This window comes from Haemorhous mexicanus, unplaced genomic scaffold (assembly GCF_027477595.1).
Source record: "Haemorhous mexicanus isolate bHaeMex1 unplaced genomic scaffold, bHaeMex1.pri scaffold_178_ctg1, whole genome shotgun sequence".
Classification (NCBI taxonomy): Eukaryota; Metazoa; Chordata; class Aves; order Passeriformes; family Fringillidae; genus Haemorhous; species Haemorhous mexicanus.
Window position 1 is genome coordinate 39,970 of NW_026776012.1, and position 15,920 is coordinate 55,889.

At 60.1% G+C, this 15,920-nt stretch overlaps 1 protein-coding gene across 1 annotated transcript in view; it reads left to right on the forward strand.

Annotated features, from left to right (window-relative positions):
* Nucleotides 1-15,537, forward strand: part of GTF2H4 (general transcription factor IIH subunit 4) — a 22,562-nt gene extending 7,025 nt beyond the window's left edge. Inside the window, 12 exon segments of the mRNA XM_059837588.1 lie at nucleotides 1,949-1,967; nucleotides 1,969-1,998; nucleotides 2,000-2,047; nucleotides 2,145-2,233; nucleotides 4,694-4,802; nucleotides 5,600-5,668; nucleotides 7,264-7,347; nucleotides 8,322-8,472; nucleotides 10,868-10,998; nucleotides 12,339-12,386; nucleotides 14,254-14,332; nucleotides 15,356-15,537. Of these exon segments, the coding sequence (XP_059693571.1) occupies nucleotides 1,949-1,967; nucleotides 1,969-1,998; nucleotides 2,000-2,047; nucleotides 2,145-2,233; nucleotides 4,694-4,802; nucleotides 5,600-5,668; nucleotides 7,264-7,347; nucleotides 8,322-8,472; nucleotides 10,868-10,998; nucleotides 12,339-12,386; nucleotides 14,254-14,332; nucleotides 15,356-15,528 (1,030 nt within the window). The 3' untranslated portion in view covers nucleotides 15,529-15,537.
* The last annotated feature ends 383 nt before the right edge of the window (nucleotides 15,538-15,920 follow it).

The following is a 15,920-nucleotide window of genomic DNA, read 5'->3' on the forward strand; positions in this document are numbered from 1 at the left end:
GCTCCCGGGGTCGCCCTGCACCCCAACTTCCGACAGAACCTGCGCGTGGCCCTGCTCGGGGGGTGAGAAACGGGGAAAAAAGGGGGAAAATGAAAAAATGGGGGTAAAATCAGAAAAATGGGGGGGGAAATGGGGAAAAAATCAGAAAAAATGGGGGGGAAATGGTTAAAAAATGGGGGGGAAATGGGAAAATTTGGGGGGAAATGGGGAAAAAATGGGGGGAAAATAGGGAAAAATGGGGGGAAAAATGGGGAAAAATTTGGGGGGGAAATGGGGAAAAAATTGGTGGAAAATGGGGAAAAAATCAGAAAAAATGGGGGGGAAATGGGGGAGAAAATCGGGGGGGAATGGGGAAAAAATTAGAAAAAATGGGGGGAAAATGGGGAAAATTAGGAAAAAGGGGGGAATGGGGAAAAAATTGGGTGAGAATAGGGAAAAATGGGGGGGAAATGGGGAAAAATTTGGGGGAAAAATGAGGAAAAGATCAGGAAAATGGGGGAATGGGGGAAAAATCAGAAAAGTGGGGGGAAATGGGGAAAAATTTGGGGGAAAAATGAGGAAAAAAATCAGAAAAAAGGGGGGATGGGGAAAAAAATGGGGGGGGAATGGGGAAAAGTCAGAAAAATTGGGGGGAAAATGGGGGGGAATGGGGGGGAAAATAGGGAAAAAAATATCAGAAAAACATGGGGAGGAAATTGGGGGAAAATTAAGGAAAAATGGGGGGGAAATCAGAAAAAATGGGGGAAAAAATCAGAAAAAGTGGGGGAAAAATCAGGGGAAAATTAAAGAAATGGGGGAATGGGGGAAAAAATCTGAAAATATAGGGAGAGAATGGGGAAAAAATGGGGAAATTGGGGGAAAAATGGGGGGGCTGGGAGGGAGGGAGGAATGAGGAAAAAAAAGGGGGAAATGGAGGAAAAGTGCCAGGGAATGAGGGGAAAAAATGGGGAAAATTTGGGGGGAGAATGGAAGAGAAATGAAGAAAAAAATGGGGAGGAATGGAGAGAAAAATGAGGAGAAAATGGGGAGGAAATCTGGGCCATGTGCATTTCCTACACTTTCTGGGACTGGGGGGTCTTGGGGTGGTTTTGGAGATTTTTAGGGTGGTTTGGGTTTTTTTTGAGGTTTGGGGGGTAGTTTTTGGGGATTTTTGGGGTTTTCAGGGTGGATTTTGGGGGTCCAAACCCCCTGAGGGATTGCTGATTTTGTGGCTCCCAAGGCTGAGGCCTGTGTGAAAATTTAGGCCCCACAATCAGAAAATTGGGATTTGTGAGGGAATTTTGGGCAGATTTTGGCACTTCCTGGGTCTGGGGTTTTGGGGGGCAGTTTTTGGGTTTTTTCTGGGCTTTTTTTTTGGTTCAAACCCCCTGAGGGATTGCTGATTTTGGCGGTTCCCCAAGGCCGAGGCCTGTATGAAAATTTAGGCCCCACAATCAGAAAATTGGGATTTGTGAGGGAATTTTGGGCAGATTTTGGCACTTTCTGGGTCTGGGGGTTTTGGGGGGCAGTTTTTGGGTTTTTCTGGGCTTTTTTTTGGTTTTTTGGGGTCCAAACGCCCTGAGGGATTGCTGATTTTGGCGGTTCCCCATGGCTGAGGCCTGTGTGGGAATTTAGGCCGAACAACCAGAAAATTGGGATTTGTGAGGGAATTTTGGGCAGATTTTGGCACTTTCTGGGTCTGGGGGTTTTGGGGGGCAGTTTTTGGGTTTTTCTGGGCTTTTTTTTGGTTTTTTGGGTCCAAAGCCCCTGAGGGATTGCTGATTTTAGGGGTTCCCCAAGGCCGAGGCCTGTGTGGGAATTTAGGCCGAACAACCAGAATATTGGGATTTGTGAGGGAATTTTGGGCAGATTTTGGCACTTTCTGGGTCTGGGGGTTTTGGGGGGCGGTTTTTGGGCTTTTTTGGGGTGCTGACCCCCCCCGGGGGCCGCGGTTTTGGGGTCCTGGCAGGGGCAAGGCCTGGTCGGACGGACACGGCCCCGCTGGGCCCGGACCGGCACAGCGCGCGACGTGCCCGCGCTGGACAAGTACGCCGAGGAGCGCTGGGAGGTGGGAACTGGGGCAGTTTGGGGGGTTTGGGGGCATTTTGGGGGCATTTTTGGGGGGTTTTGAGATGCCAGAGAGGCTGAATTTTTGTTATTTTTAGGTGGTTTTACACTTCATGGTTGGGTCGCCGAGCGCGGCCGTCAGCCAGGACCTGGCGCAGCTGCTGGTGCAGGCCGGGCTCATGAAGAGGTTTGGGGGAATTTGGGAGAATTTGGGGGGATTTGGGGATTTTGGGGGGTCTTGAGGTGGTTTAGAGGAAATTTGGAAAGGTTTGGGGGGGATTTGAGGGGTTTTAAGGGGAATTTTAGGGAGATTTTGGGACCCAGCTCGTGCAGGCCGGGCTCACGAGAGGGTTTGGGGGGAATTTGGGAGAATTTGGGGGAATTTGGGGCATTTTGGGGGGATTTGGGGCATTTTGGGGGGATTTGGGAATTTTAGGAGGTCCTGAGTGGATTTAGGGAGAATTTGAAGGGATTTACGGGGGAATTTGAGGGGTTTTAAGGAGAATTTTAGGGAGATTTTGGGACCCAGCTGGTGCAGGCCGGGCTCATGAAGAGGTTTGGGGGAATTTGGGGCATTTTGGGGGAATTTGGGGCATTTTGGGGGGATTTGGGGATTTTGGGGGGTCCTGAGTGGATTTAGGGAGAATTTGAAGGGGTTTAGGGGGAATTTGAGGGGTTTTAAGGAGAATTTTAGGGAGATTTTGGGACCCAGCTCGTGCAGGCCAGGCTCACGAAGAGGTTTGGGGGATTTTGAGGAATTTCGGGGATTTTGGGCTGATTTAATTGGATTTTAGGCAGGATTTGAGGGGGATTTTGGGCCGATTTAGTCGGATTTTGGGGTGCTGTGAATTCGGGGTGATTCCTGCTGATTTTGGGGATTTCCTGACGCCCCCTCCCCAATTTTTTTGGGGTCCCCAGCGAGGGGGAAATTGTGAGTTTTGAGGAGGATTTTGGGCTGATTTAATTGGATTTGAGGGGGATTTTGGGCCGATTCAGTCGGATTTTGGGGTGCAGTGAATTCGGGGTGATTCCTGCTGATTTTGGGGATTTCCTGATGCCCCCTCCCCGATTTTTTGGAGTCCCCAGCGAGGGGGAAATTGTGAGTTTTGAGGAGGATTTTGGGCCGATTTAATTGGATTTGAGGGGGATTTTGGGCCGATTCAGTCAGATTTTGGGGTGCTGTGAATTCGGGATGATTCCTGTAGATTTTGGGGATTTCCTGATGCCCCCTCCCCAATTTTTTTGGAGTCCCCAGCGAGGGGGAAATTGTGAGTTTTGAGGAGGATTTTGGGCTGATTTAATTGGATTTTAGGCAGGATTTGAGGGGGATTTTGGGCCGATTCAGTCAGATTTTGGGGTGCAGTGAATTTGGGGTGATTCCTGTAGATTTTGGGGATTTCCTGACGCCCCCTCCCCAATTTTTTTGGAGTCCCCAGCGAGGGGGAAATTGGGAGTTTTGAGGAGGATTTGGGGCTGATTTAATTGGATTTGAGGGGGATTTTGGGCCGATTCAGTCGGATTTTGGGGTGCTGTGAATTCGGGGTGATTCCTGCTGATTTTGGCTTTTTCTGACGCCCCCTCCCCGATTTTTTTGGGGTCCCCAGCGACGGGGGAATTGTGAGTTTTGAGGAGGATTTTGGGCTGATTTAATTGGATTTTAGGCAGGATTTGAGGGGGATTTTGGGCCGATTCAGTCGGATTTTGGGGTGCTGTGAATTCGGGATGATTCCTGTAGATTTTGGCTTTTTCTGATGCCCCCTCCCCAATTTTTTTGGGGTCCCCAGCGAGGGGGAAATTGGGAGTTTTGAGGAGGATTTGGGGCTGATTTAATTGGATTTGAGGGGGATTTTAGGGGGATTCAGTCGGATTTTGGGGTGCTGTGAATTCGGGGTGATTCCTGCTGATTTTGGCTTTTTCTGACGCCCCCTCCCCGATTTTTTTGGGGTCCCCAGCGAGGGGTGAATTGTGAGTTTTGAGGAGGATTTTGGGCTGATTTAACTGGATTTTAGGCAGGATTTTAGGGGGATTTTGGGCCAATTCAGTCGGATTTTGGGGTGCAGTGAATTCGGGGTGATTCCTGCTGATTTTGGCTTTTTCTGATGCCCCCTCCCCAATTTTTTTGGGGTCCCCAGCGAGGGGGAATTGGGAGTTTTGAGGAGGATTTGGGGCTGATTTAATTGGATTTGAGGGGGATTTTGGGCCGATTCAGTCGGATTTTGGGGTGCAGTGAATTCGGGGTGATTCCTGTAGATTTTGGCTTTTTCTGACGCCCCCTCCCCAATTTTTTTGGAGTCCCCAGCGAGGGGGAAATTGTGAGTTTTGAGGAGGATTTTGGGCCGATTTAATTGGATTTTAGGCAGGATTTGAGGGGGATTTTGGGCCGATTCAGTCAGATTTTGGGGTGCTGTGAATTCGGGATGATTCCTGTAGATTTTGGCTTTTTCTGACGCCCCCTCCCCGATTTTTTTGGGGTCCCCAGCGAGGGGGAATTTGTGAGTTTTGAGGAGGATTTTGGGCTGATTTAATTGGATTTTAGGGGGATTTTGGGTCGATTCAGTCAGATTTTGGGGTGCTGTGAATTCAGGGTGATTCCTGCTGATTTTGGCTTTTTCTGACGCCCCCTCCCCGATTTTTTTGGGGTCCCCAGCGAGGGGGGGGAGCCCCCCTGCATCACCTCGGCCGGGTTCCAGTTCCTGCTGCTCGACACCCCCGCCCAGCTCTGGTTCTTCATCCTGCAGTACCTGCGGGGGGCCGAGGTCAGGGAGCCCCAAAATCCCCCCAAATTCGGGTGGGGGGAGCCCCAAAACCCCCAAAATTCGGGTGGGGGGAGCCCCAAAACCCCCAAAATTCGTGAGGTCCCCAAAAAACCCCAAATTCACCTCAAAAATGACACCTGGCTTTGGGGGTTTTGTCATCCAGGAGGGGCTGGGGGCGGGGGGGGGGGATCCCAAAATTTGGGGAGGGGTCTAAAACTCGGAGGGGTCCCCAAAATTTTGGGGGGGGGGGGGCTGAAAGCTCTCAAATTTTTGGGGTTCCCAAAAAAAGCTGAATTTGCCTCAAAAACTGGCTCGAGTGAGCTCATCCAGGTCTGGGGGGTCCCAAAATTTGGGGGGGGGGGGTCCCCAAAATCTGGGGGGGTTCCCAAAATTTGGGGGGGGGTCCCCAAAAATCTGAGAGGGTCCCTAAAATTTGGGGGAGTTCCCTAAAACTTGGTGTTTTTTTTTTTTTCCCAATTTTGAGGCTTTTCCCTAAATTTGGGGAATTTCCCCAAAATTGGGGAGGGGGTCCCTAAAATCGGAGGGGGGGGGGAGTTCCCAAAATTTGGGGGAGGGTCTCCAAAAATCTGAGAGGGGGGGTCCCCAAAATGTGGGGGGAGTTCCCTAAAATCTGGGAGGTTTCCCCAAAATTTGGGGTTTTTTTCCTAAATTTGAGGTTTTTTCCCAAATCCGGGGAAGTTCCCAAAATTGGGGGGGTCCCAAAAATCCCCAAATTTGGGGGGGGGGTCCCCAAAAGTGCCGGGGCCCCCCCAAACCCCCCCTGTGCCCCTCCCCAGGCGCGGGGGATGGACCTGGTGGAGATTTTGTCCTTCCTGTTCCAGCTGAGCTTCTCCACCCTGGGCAAGGTGGGAACTGGGGGAACTGGGAGGGACTGGGAGGGACTGGGATGGACTGGGAGGGGATTGGGGGGGACTGGGAGGGACTGGGAGGGACTGGGGGGGACTGGGAGGGACTGGGAGGGACTGGGATGGACTGGGAGGGACTGGGGGGGACTGGGAGGGACTGGGAGGGACTGGGAGGGACTGGGGGGGACTGGGAGGGGACTGGGGGGGACTGGGAGGGACTGGGATGGACTGGGAGGGACTGGGAGAGACTGGGGGGGACTGGGAGGGACTGGGAGGGACTGGGGGGGACTGGGAGGGGACTGGGAGGGACTGGGAGGGACTGGGAGGGGACTGGGAGGGACTGGGAGGGACTGGGAGGGGACTGGGGGGGACTGGGAGGGACTGGGATGGACTGGGAGGGACTGGGAGGGGAGGGAGGGACTGGGATGGACTGGGAGGGACTGGGAGGGGACTGGGATGGACTGGGAGGGACTGGGAGGGACTGGGAGGGGACTGGGATGGACTGGGAGGGACTGGGAGGGGCCTGGGATGGACTGGGAGGGACTGGGGGGGACTGGGAGGGGACTGGGGGGGACTGGGAGGGACTGGGATGGACTGGGAGGGACTGGGAGGGACTGGGAGGGGACTGGGATGGACTGGGAGGGACTGGGAGGGGACTGGGGGGGACTGGGAGGGACTGGGAGGGACTGGGAGGGGACTGGGATGGACTGGGAGGGACTGGGAGGGACTGGGAGGGGACTGGGATGGACTGGGAGGGACTGGGAGGGGCCTGGGATGGACTGGGAGGGACTGGGAGGGACTGGGGGGGGACTGGGAGGGACTGGGGGGGAACTGGGGGGGACTGGGGGGGAACTGGGGGGGACTGGGAGGGACTGGGAGGGACTGGGAGGGACTGGGGGGGGATTGGGATGAACTGGTTTGAACTGGGAGTGTTCCGGGGCTGTTCCTGGAGCACTGGGGATAACTGGGATGAACTGGGAGGTCCCTGGGAGGTCCCTGGTCCAAACTGATCCAAACTGGTCCGAACTGGTCCCAACTGGTCTGTACTGGTCTGAACTGGTCCGAACTGGTCTGAACTGGTCCGAACTGGTCCGAACTGGTCTGAACTGGTCTGAACTGGTCTGTACTGGTCTGAACTGGTCCGAACTGGTCCGATCTGGTCCGAACTGGTCTGAACTGGTCCGAACTGGTCCGAACTGGTCCGAACTGGTCTGAACTGGTCTGTACTGGTCCGAACTGGTCCGAACTGGCCTGAACTGGTCCGAACTGGTCTGTACTGGTCTGAACTGGTCCGAACTGGTCCGAACTGGTCCGAACTGGTCCGAACTGGCCTGAACTGGTCCGAACTGGTCTGTACTGGTCTGAACTGGTCTGAACTGGTCTGAACTGGTCCGAACTGGTCTGAACTGGTCCGAACTGGCCTGAACTGGTCCGAACTGGTCTGTACTGGTCTGAACTGGTCTGAACTGGTCCGAACTGGTCCGAACTGGTCTGAACTGGTCCGAACTGGTCTGTACTGGTCTGAACTGGTCTGAACTGGTCCGAACTGGTCTGAACTGGTCCGAACTGGTCCGAACTGGTGCGAACTGGTGCAGGATTACTCGGTGGAGGGCATGAGCGAGTCGCTGCTGACCTTCCTGCAGCACCTGCGCGAGTTCGGGCTGGTCTTCCAGAGGAAGGTGAACTGGGAGCACTGGGAGCACTGGGAGGGGACACGGGGGACACTGGGAGGGCATTGAGGGGACATGGGGACGCTGGGAGGAGACACTGGGGACACTGGGGATACTGGGAGGGGACACTGGGGACACTGGGAGGGGACATGGGGATACTGGGAGGGGACATGGGGGCACTGGGAGGGGACATGGGGATACTGGGAGGGGACACTGGGGACACTGGGATGGACTGGGAGGGGACATGGGGACACTGGGAGGGCATTGAGGGGACACTGGGAACACTGGGAGGGGACATGGGGATACTGGGAGGGGACATGGGGGCACTGGGAGGGGACATGGGGATACTGGGAGGGGACACTGGGGACACTGGGATGGACTGGGAGGGGACATGGGGACACTGGGAGGGCATTGAGGGGACACTGGGAACACTGGGAGGGGACATGGGGATACTGGGGACACTGGGAGGGACTGGGAGGGGACACTGGGGGGACAGTGGGGATACTGGGAGGGCATTGAGGGGACACTGGGGACACTGGGAGGGGACACTGGGGATACTGGGAGGGCATTGAGGGGACACTGGGGACACTGGGAGGGCATTGAGGGGCCACTGGGAGCACTGGGAGGGGACATGGGGATACTGGGGACACTGGGAGGGGACATGGGAATACTGGGAGTGGACACTGGGGACACTGGGAGGGACTGGGAGGGGACAATGGGGGGACACTGGGGACACTGGGAGGGGACATGGGGGATACTGGGGACACTGGGGACAGCTCCTGGGGACACTTGGGGACATTGGGGACACCAGGGACAGCTCCTGGGGACACTTGGGGACATTGGGGACACTCAGGGTCATTGGGGACAGTTCCTGGGGACACTTGGGGACATTGAGGACACTCAGGGACAGTTCCTGGGGACACTGGGGACACCGGGGACAGCTCCTGGGGACACTTGGGGACACTGGGCCCCGGTGTCCCCAGCGGAAGTCGCGGCGGTTCTACCCGACCCGGCTGGCCATCGCGCTGGCCTCGGGGACAGCGGGGACAGCCCTGGGGACATCGCTGGGGACAGAGCCCGAGGGACACGGCTTCATCGTGGTGGAGACCAACTACCGCCTCTACGCCCACACAGGTGGCACTGGGGACACTGGGGACACCTTGGGGACACCTTGGGGACAGCCTGGGGACAGCCTGGGGACACTGGGGACACCTTGGGGACACTGGGACAGCCTGGGGACAGCCTGGGGACACCTTGGGGACACCTTGGGGGCACTGGGACAGCCTGGGGACACCTTGGGGACACTGGGGACACTGGGGACACTGGGACAGTCTGGGGACACTGGGGACACCTTGGGGACACTGGGGGCACTGGGACAGCCTGGGGACACTGGGGACACCTTGGGGACACCTTGGGGACACTGGGGACAGCCTGGGGACACTGGGGACACCTTGGGGACAGCCTGGGGACACTGGGGACACCTTGGGGACACTGGGACAATCTGGGGACACCTTGGGGACGCTGGGGACACCTTGGGGACACTGGGATACTGCGGACACTGGGGACACCTTGGGGACACTGGGGACACCTTGGGGACAGCCTGGGGACACTGGGACAGCACTGTCACCCTGAGGGACATCCCCGTGCCACCTCCTTGTCACCGCTGGTCCCCACTGTCCCCATTAATGTCCCCAGTGCCCAATGTCCCCAATCCCCCTGCTGTCCCCAATGTCCCCAATGTCCCCATGTCCCCAGTGTCCCCAATGTCCCCGGTGTCCCCATGTCCCCCTGCTGTCCCCAATCCCCTCAATGTCCCCAATCCCCTTGCTGTCCCCATCTCTCCGGTGTCCCCATTGTCCCCAATGTCCCCATGTCCCCAATGTCCCCAATTCCCTTGCTGTCCCCAATCCTCCCATTGTCCCCAATGTCCCCAGCCCTCCTGCTGTCCCCAGTCCCCGCACTGTCCCCAATGTCCCCCCGCTGTCCCCACGTCCCACCTGATGTCCCCGTGTCCCCACCCCTGTCCCCGCTGTCCCCAGTTCCCCCGCTGTCCCCCTGATGTCCCCAATCCCCCCAGTCCCCCCGCTGTCCCCAATGTCCCCAATCCCCCGCTGTCCCCGCTGTCCCCCTGATGTCCCCTGATGTCCCCCGCTGTCCCCAATCCCCCGCTGTCCCCGCTGTCCCCAATGTCCCCCTGCTGTCCCCGCTGTCCCCGCTGTCCCCAATGTCCCCAGTGTCCCCGCTGTCCCCTGATGTCCCCGCTGTCCCCAATGTCCCCAGTGTCCCCGCTGTCCCCTGATGTCCCCGCTGTCCCCTGCTGTCCCCGCTGTCCCCAATGTCCCCAATGTCCCCGCTGTCCCCGCTGTCCCCCCCAGTCCCCCGCTGTCCCCTGCTGTCCCCGCTGTCCCCCACTGTCCCCCCACTGTCCCCGCTGTCCCCGCTGTCCCCTGATGTCCCCGCTGTCCCCGCTGTCCCCTGCTGTCTCCGCTGTCCCCGCTGTCCCCCTGCTGTCCCTGCTGTCCCCAATCCTGTTGCTGTCCCCGCTGTCCCCGCTGTCCCCTGATGTCCCTGCTATCCCCAATGTCCCCCGCTGTCCCCGCTGTCCCTGATGTCCCCGCTGTCCCCCGCTGCCCCCGCTGTCCCCAATGTCCCCCCCAATCCCCCGCTGTCCCCGCTGTCCCCGCTGTCCCCCGCTGTCCCCGCTGTCCCCGCTGTCCCCTGCTGTCCCCAATCCCCCGCTGTCCCCGCTGTCCCCGCTGTCCCCTGATGTCCCCGCTGTCCCTGCTGTCCCCCACTGTCCCCGCTGTCCCCGCTGTCCCCTGCTGTCCCCGCTGTCCCCTGATGTCCCCAATGTCCCCCAATGTCCCCCGCTGTCCCCCGCTGTCCCCTGATGTCCCCGCTGTCCCCTGATGTCCCCGCTGTCCCTGCTGTCCCCTGCTGTCCCCACTGTCCCCTGATGTCCCCTGCTGTCCCCAATGTCCCCGCTGTCCCCAATCCCCTGATGTCCCCGCTGTCCCCAATGTCCCCCCCAATGTCCCCCGCTGTCCCCGCTGTCCCTGATGTCCCCGCTGTCCCCCGCTGCCCCCGCTGTCCCCAATGTCCCCCCCAATCCCCCGCTGTCCCCGCTGTCCCCGCTGTCCCCCGCTGTCCCCGCTGTCCCCGCTGTCCCCTGCTGTCCCCAATCCCCCGCTGTCCCCGCTGTCCCCGCTGTCCCCTGATGTCCCCGCTGTCCCTGCTGTCCCCCACTGTCCCCGCTGTCCCCGCTGTCCCCTGCTGTCCCCGCTGTCCCCTGATGTCCCCAATGTCCCCCAATGTCCCCCGCTGTCCCCCGCTGTCCCCTGATGTCCCCGCTGTCCCCTGATGTCCCCGCTGTCCCTGCTGTCCCCTGCTGTCCCCACTGTCCCCTGATGTCCCCTGCTGTCCCCACTGTCCCCTGATGTCCCCACTGTCCCCCCGCTGTCCCCGCTGTCCCCAATGTCCCCGCTATCCCCAATGTCCCCGCTGTCCCTGATGTCCCCGCTGTCCCCAGACTCGGAGCTGCAGGTGGCCCTCATCGCGCTCTTCTCGGAGCTCCTCTATCGCTTCCCCAACCTGGTGGTGGCCCAGGTGACAAGGGACAGCGTGCAGGCGGCCATCGCCAACGGCATCACGGCCGAGCAGGTGACACTGGGGACACCGGGGACAGCACTGGGGACACTGGGGACATTGGGGACACTGGGGACATTGGGGACATTGGGGACACTGGGGACAGCGTGCAGGCGGCCATCGCCAATGGCATCACGGCCGAGCAGGTGACACTGGGGACACTGGGGACACTGGGGACATTGGGGACACTGGGGACATTGGGGACATTGGGGACACTGGGGACATTGGGGACACTGGGGACACTGGGGACACTGGGGACACTGGGGACATTGGGGACATTGGGGACATTGGGGACACTGGGGACAGCGTGCAGGCGGCCATTGCCAACGGCATCACGGCCGAGCAGGTGACACTGGGGACACTGGGGACACTGGGGACATTGGGGACACTGGGGACAGCACTGGGGACAGCACTGGGGACATTGGGGACAGCACTGGGGACACTGAGGACACTGGGGACACTGGGGACACTGGGGACACTGGGGACACTGGGGACATTGGGGACATTGGGGACACTGGGGACAGCGTGCAGGCGGCCATCGCCAACGGCAGCACGGCCGAGCAGGTGACACTGGGGACAGCACTGGGGACACGGGGGACACTGGGGACAGCACTGGGGACAGCACTGGGGACAGCACTGGGGACAGCACTGGGGACATTGGGGACAGCACTGGGGACAGCAATGGGGACATTGGGGACACTGGGGACAGCACTGGGGACAGCAATGGGGACACTGGGGACAGCACTGGGGACACTGGGGACAGCACTGGGGACACTGGGGACACTGGGGACATTGGGGAAACTGGGGACAGCACTGGGGACAGCACTGGGGACATTGGGGACACTGGGGACAGCACTGGGGACATTGGGGACACTGGGGACACTGGGGACATTGGGGACACTGGGGACACTGGGGACAGCACTGGGGACACTGGGGACAGCACTGGGGCATTGGGGACATTGGGGGGATTGGGGACATTGGGGACATTGGGGACACTGGGGACAGCACTGGGGACAGCACTGGGGACAGCACTGGGGACATTGGGGACACTGGGGACACTGGGGACATTGGGGACACTGGGGACACTGGGGACAGCACTGGGGCATTGGGGACATTGGGGGGATTGGGGACATTGGGGACACTGGGGACACTGGGGGCATTGGGGACAGTGGGGACACTGGGGACATTGGGGACACCGGTCTGGGGACACTGGGGACACAGGTGACACGGGGACACAGGTGCCACAGGTGACACAGGTGACACAGGTGACACAGGTGACACGGGGACACAGGTGACACAGGTGACACGGGGACACAGGTGACACAGGTGACACAGGTGACGCCCTTCCCCCACAGATCATTCACTTCCTGCGCACCCGCGCCCACCCTGTGATGGCCAAACAGGTGAGGGGACCCCGGGGGGTCCCAAAGTCACCTGGGGGGGTCCCCAAAGTCACCTGGGGGTCCCAAACTCACCTGGGGGGTCCCAAAGTCACCTGGGGGTCCCAAAGTCACCTGGGGGGTCCCAAACCCCCCTGGGGGGGTCCCAAAGTCACCTGGGGGGTCCCAAACTCACCTGGGGGTCCCAAACTCACCTGGGGGGGGTCCCAAACCCACCTGGGGGGTCCCAAAGTCACCTGGGGGGTCCCAAAGTCACCTGGGGGGTCCCAAACCCACCTGGGGGTCCCAAACCCACCTGGGGGGGTCCCAAAGTCACCTGGGGGGTCCCAAAGTCACCTGGGGGTCCCAAATCCTCGGGGGGTCCCAAACCCACCTGGGGGGGTCCCAAAGTCACCTGGGGGGGTCCCAAACCCACCTGGGGGGTCCCAAAGTCACCTGGGGGGTCCCAAAGTCACCTGGGGGGTCCCAAACCCACCTGGGGGTCCCAAACCCACCTGGGGGGTCCCAAAGTCACCTGGGGGGTCCCAAAGTCACCTGGGGGGGGGTCCCAAACTCACCTGGGGGGTCCCAAAGTCACCTGGGGGGTCCCAAAGTCACCTGGGGGGTCCCAAACTCACCTGGGGGGTCCCAAAGTCACCTGGGGGGGTCCCAAAGTCACCTGGGGGGTCCCAAACCCACCTGGGGGGTCCCAAACCCACCTGGGGGTCCCAAACCCACCTGGGGGTCCCAAACTCACCTGGGGGTCCCAAATCCTCGGGGGGGTCCCAAAGTCACCTGGGGGGTCCCAAAGTCACCTGGGGGGGTCCCAAACTCACCTGGGGGGGTCCCAAACCCACCTGGGGAGTCCCAAAGTCACCTGGGGGGTCCCAAACCCACCTGGGGGTCCCAAAGTCACCTGGGGGGGTCCCAAAGTCACCTGGGGGGTCCCAAATCCTCGGGGGGGTCCCAAATGTTTTGGGGGTTCCATTCCTGGGATTCCTCACTGTCCCCTGTCCCCCCCCACTGTCCCCTGTGTCCCCACTGTCCCCTGTGTCACTGTCCCTGTGTCCTTGTCCCCTGTGTCCCCCTGTCCCTGTCCCCCTGTCCCTGTCCCCCTGTCCCTGTCCCTGTCCCTGTCCCTGTCCCTGTCCCTGTGTCCCCCTGTCCCTGTCCCCACCTGTCCCTATCCCTGTCCCTGTCCCTGTCCCTGTGTCCCCACGTGTCCCCCTGTCCCTGTCCGTGTCCCTGTCCCTGTCCCTCTGTCCCTGTCCCTGTGTCCCCATGTCCCTCTGTCCCTGTCCCTGTCCCTGTCCCTGTCCCTGTCCCCCTGTCCCTGTCCCTGTCCCTGTCCCTCTGTCCCTGTCCCTGTGTCCCCATGTCCCCCTGTCCCTGTCCCGCTGTCCCTGTCCCTGTCCCTGTCCCTGTCCCTGTCCCTGTCCCTGTGTCCCCCTGTCCCTGTCCCTGTCCCCCTGTCCCTGTCCCTGTGTCCCCATGTCCCTCTGTCCCTGTCCCTGTCCCTGTCCCTGTCCCTGTCCCCCTGTCCCTGTCCCTGTCCCTGTCCCCCTGTCCCTGTCCCTGTGTCCCCATGTCCCCCTGTCCCTGTCCCGCTGTCCCTGTCCCTGTCCCTGTCCCTGTCCCTGTCCCTCTGTCCCTGTCCCTGTGTCCCCATGTCCCCCTGTCCCTGTCCCGCTGTCCCTGTCCCTGTCCCTGTCCCTGTCCCTGTCCCTGTGTCCCCCTGTCCCTGTCCCTGTCCCTGTCCCTGTCCCGCTGTCCCTGTGTCCCCCTGTCCCTGTCCCTGTCCCTGTCCCTGTCCCTGTCCCCCTGTCCCCCTGTCCCTGTCCCCATGTCCCCACGTGTCCCCATGTCCCCCTGTCCCTGTCCCTGTCCCCAGAGCCCGGTGCTGCCCCCGACCATCACGGACCAGATCCGGCTCTGGGAGCTCGAGCGGGACCGGCTGCGCTTCTCGGAGGGTCGGTGTCCCCACGGTGTCCCCACGTGTCCCCAGGTGTCACCAGGTGTCACCAGGTGTCCCCACATGTCCCCAGGTGTCACCAGGTGTCACCAGGTGTCCCCACATGTCCCCAGGTGTCACCAGGTGTCACCAGGTGTCCCCACGTGTCCCCAGGTGTCACCAGGTGTCCCCAGGTGTCCCCACATGGCCCCACGGTGTCACCAGGTGTCACCAGGTGTCCCCACAGTGTCCCCACGGTGTCACCAAAGTATCACCAGGGTGTCCCTAAAGTGTCCCCAAAGTGTCACCGGGGTGTCCCCAGAGAGTTCTGACAGTGTCCCCAAAGGCAGGAGGTGACACTCTGGGGATGTCCCCAAGCGGGGAGGTGACACCCAGGCCATGTCCCCAAGGTGACAGTGCCAATCCTGGCGATGTCCCCAGGGTGGGAGGTGACACCACAAGAGGGGAGGTGACACTCTGGGGATGTCCCCAAGGGGGGAGGTGACACCACAAGGGGGGAGGTGACACTCTGGGGATGTCCCCAAGGGGGGAGGTGACACCACAAGAGGGGAGGTGACACTCTGGGGATGTCCCCAAGGGGGGAGGTGACACCACAAGCGGGGAGGTGACACTCTGGGGATGTCCCCAAGGGGGGAGGTGACACTCTGGGGATGTCCCCAAGGGGGGAGGTGACACCACAAGGGGGGAGGTGACACTCTGGAGATGTCCCCAGGGTGGGAGGTGACACCACAAGAGGGGAGGTGACACTCTGGGGATGTCCCCAAGGGGGGAGGTGACACCACAAGAGGGGAGGTGACACTCTGGGGATGTCCCCAAGGGGGGAGGTGACACCACAAGGGGGGAGGTGACACCATGGCGATGTCCCCAGGGTGGGAGGTGACACCACAAGAGGGGAGGTGACACCATGGCGATGTCCCCAGTGTGGGAGGTGACACTCTGGCGATGTCCCCAAGCGGGAGGTGACACCAAGGGGGGCTGCCCCCCCCCCCGGCGGTGTCCCCAAGGCTGTCCCCTCCCCCAGGTGTGCTGTACAACCAGTTCCTGTCCCAGGTGGATTTCGAGGTGCTGCGGGACCACGCCCGGGCCCTGGGGGTGCTGGTGTTCGAGAACCCCGCGCGGCGCCTGATGGTCGTCACCCCCGCGGGCCACCCCGACGTCAAACGCTTCTGGAAGCGCCAGAAACACAACGGCTGACCCCAAAAACCCCAAAATCCCTGAATTCACAGAGTTTGGGATCCCCAAAAACCCCAAAATCCCCAAAATCCCAGAGTTTGGGGTCCCAAAAACCCCAAAATCCTCAAAATCGCGGAGTTTGGGGTCCAAAAATCGCCAATTTTGGGGTTACTGGGGCAGGCCCGACGTCAAACGCTTCTGGAAGCGGCAGAAACACAACGGCTGACCCCAAAACCCCAAAATACCCAAAATCCCAGAGTTTGGGATCCCCAAAAACCCCAAAATCCTCAAAATCGCCGAGTTTGGGGTCCAAAAATCACCAAAATCACCAATTTTGGGGTTACTGGGGCAGCCCGACGTCAAACGCTTCTGGAAGAGGCAGAAACACAACGGCTGACCCCAAAACCCCAAAA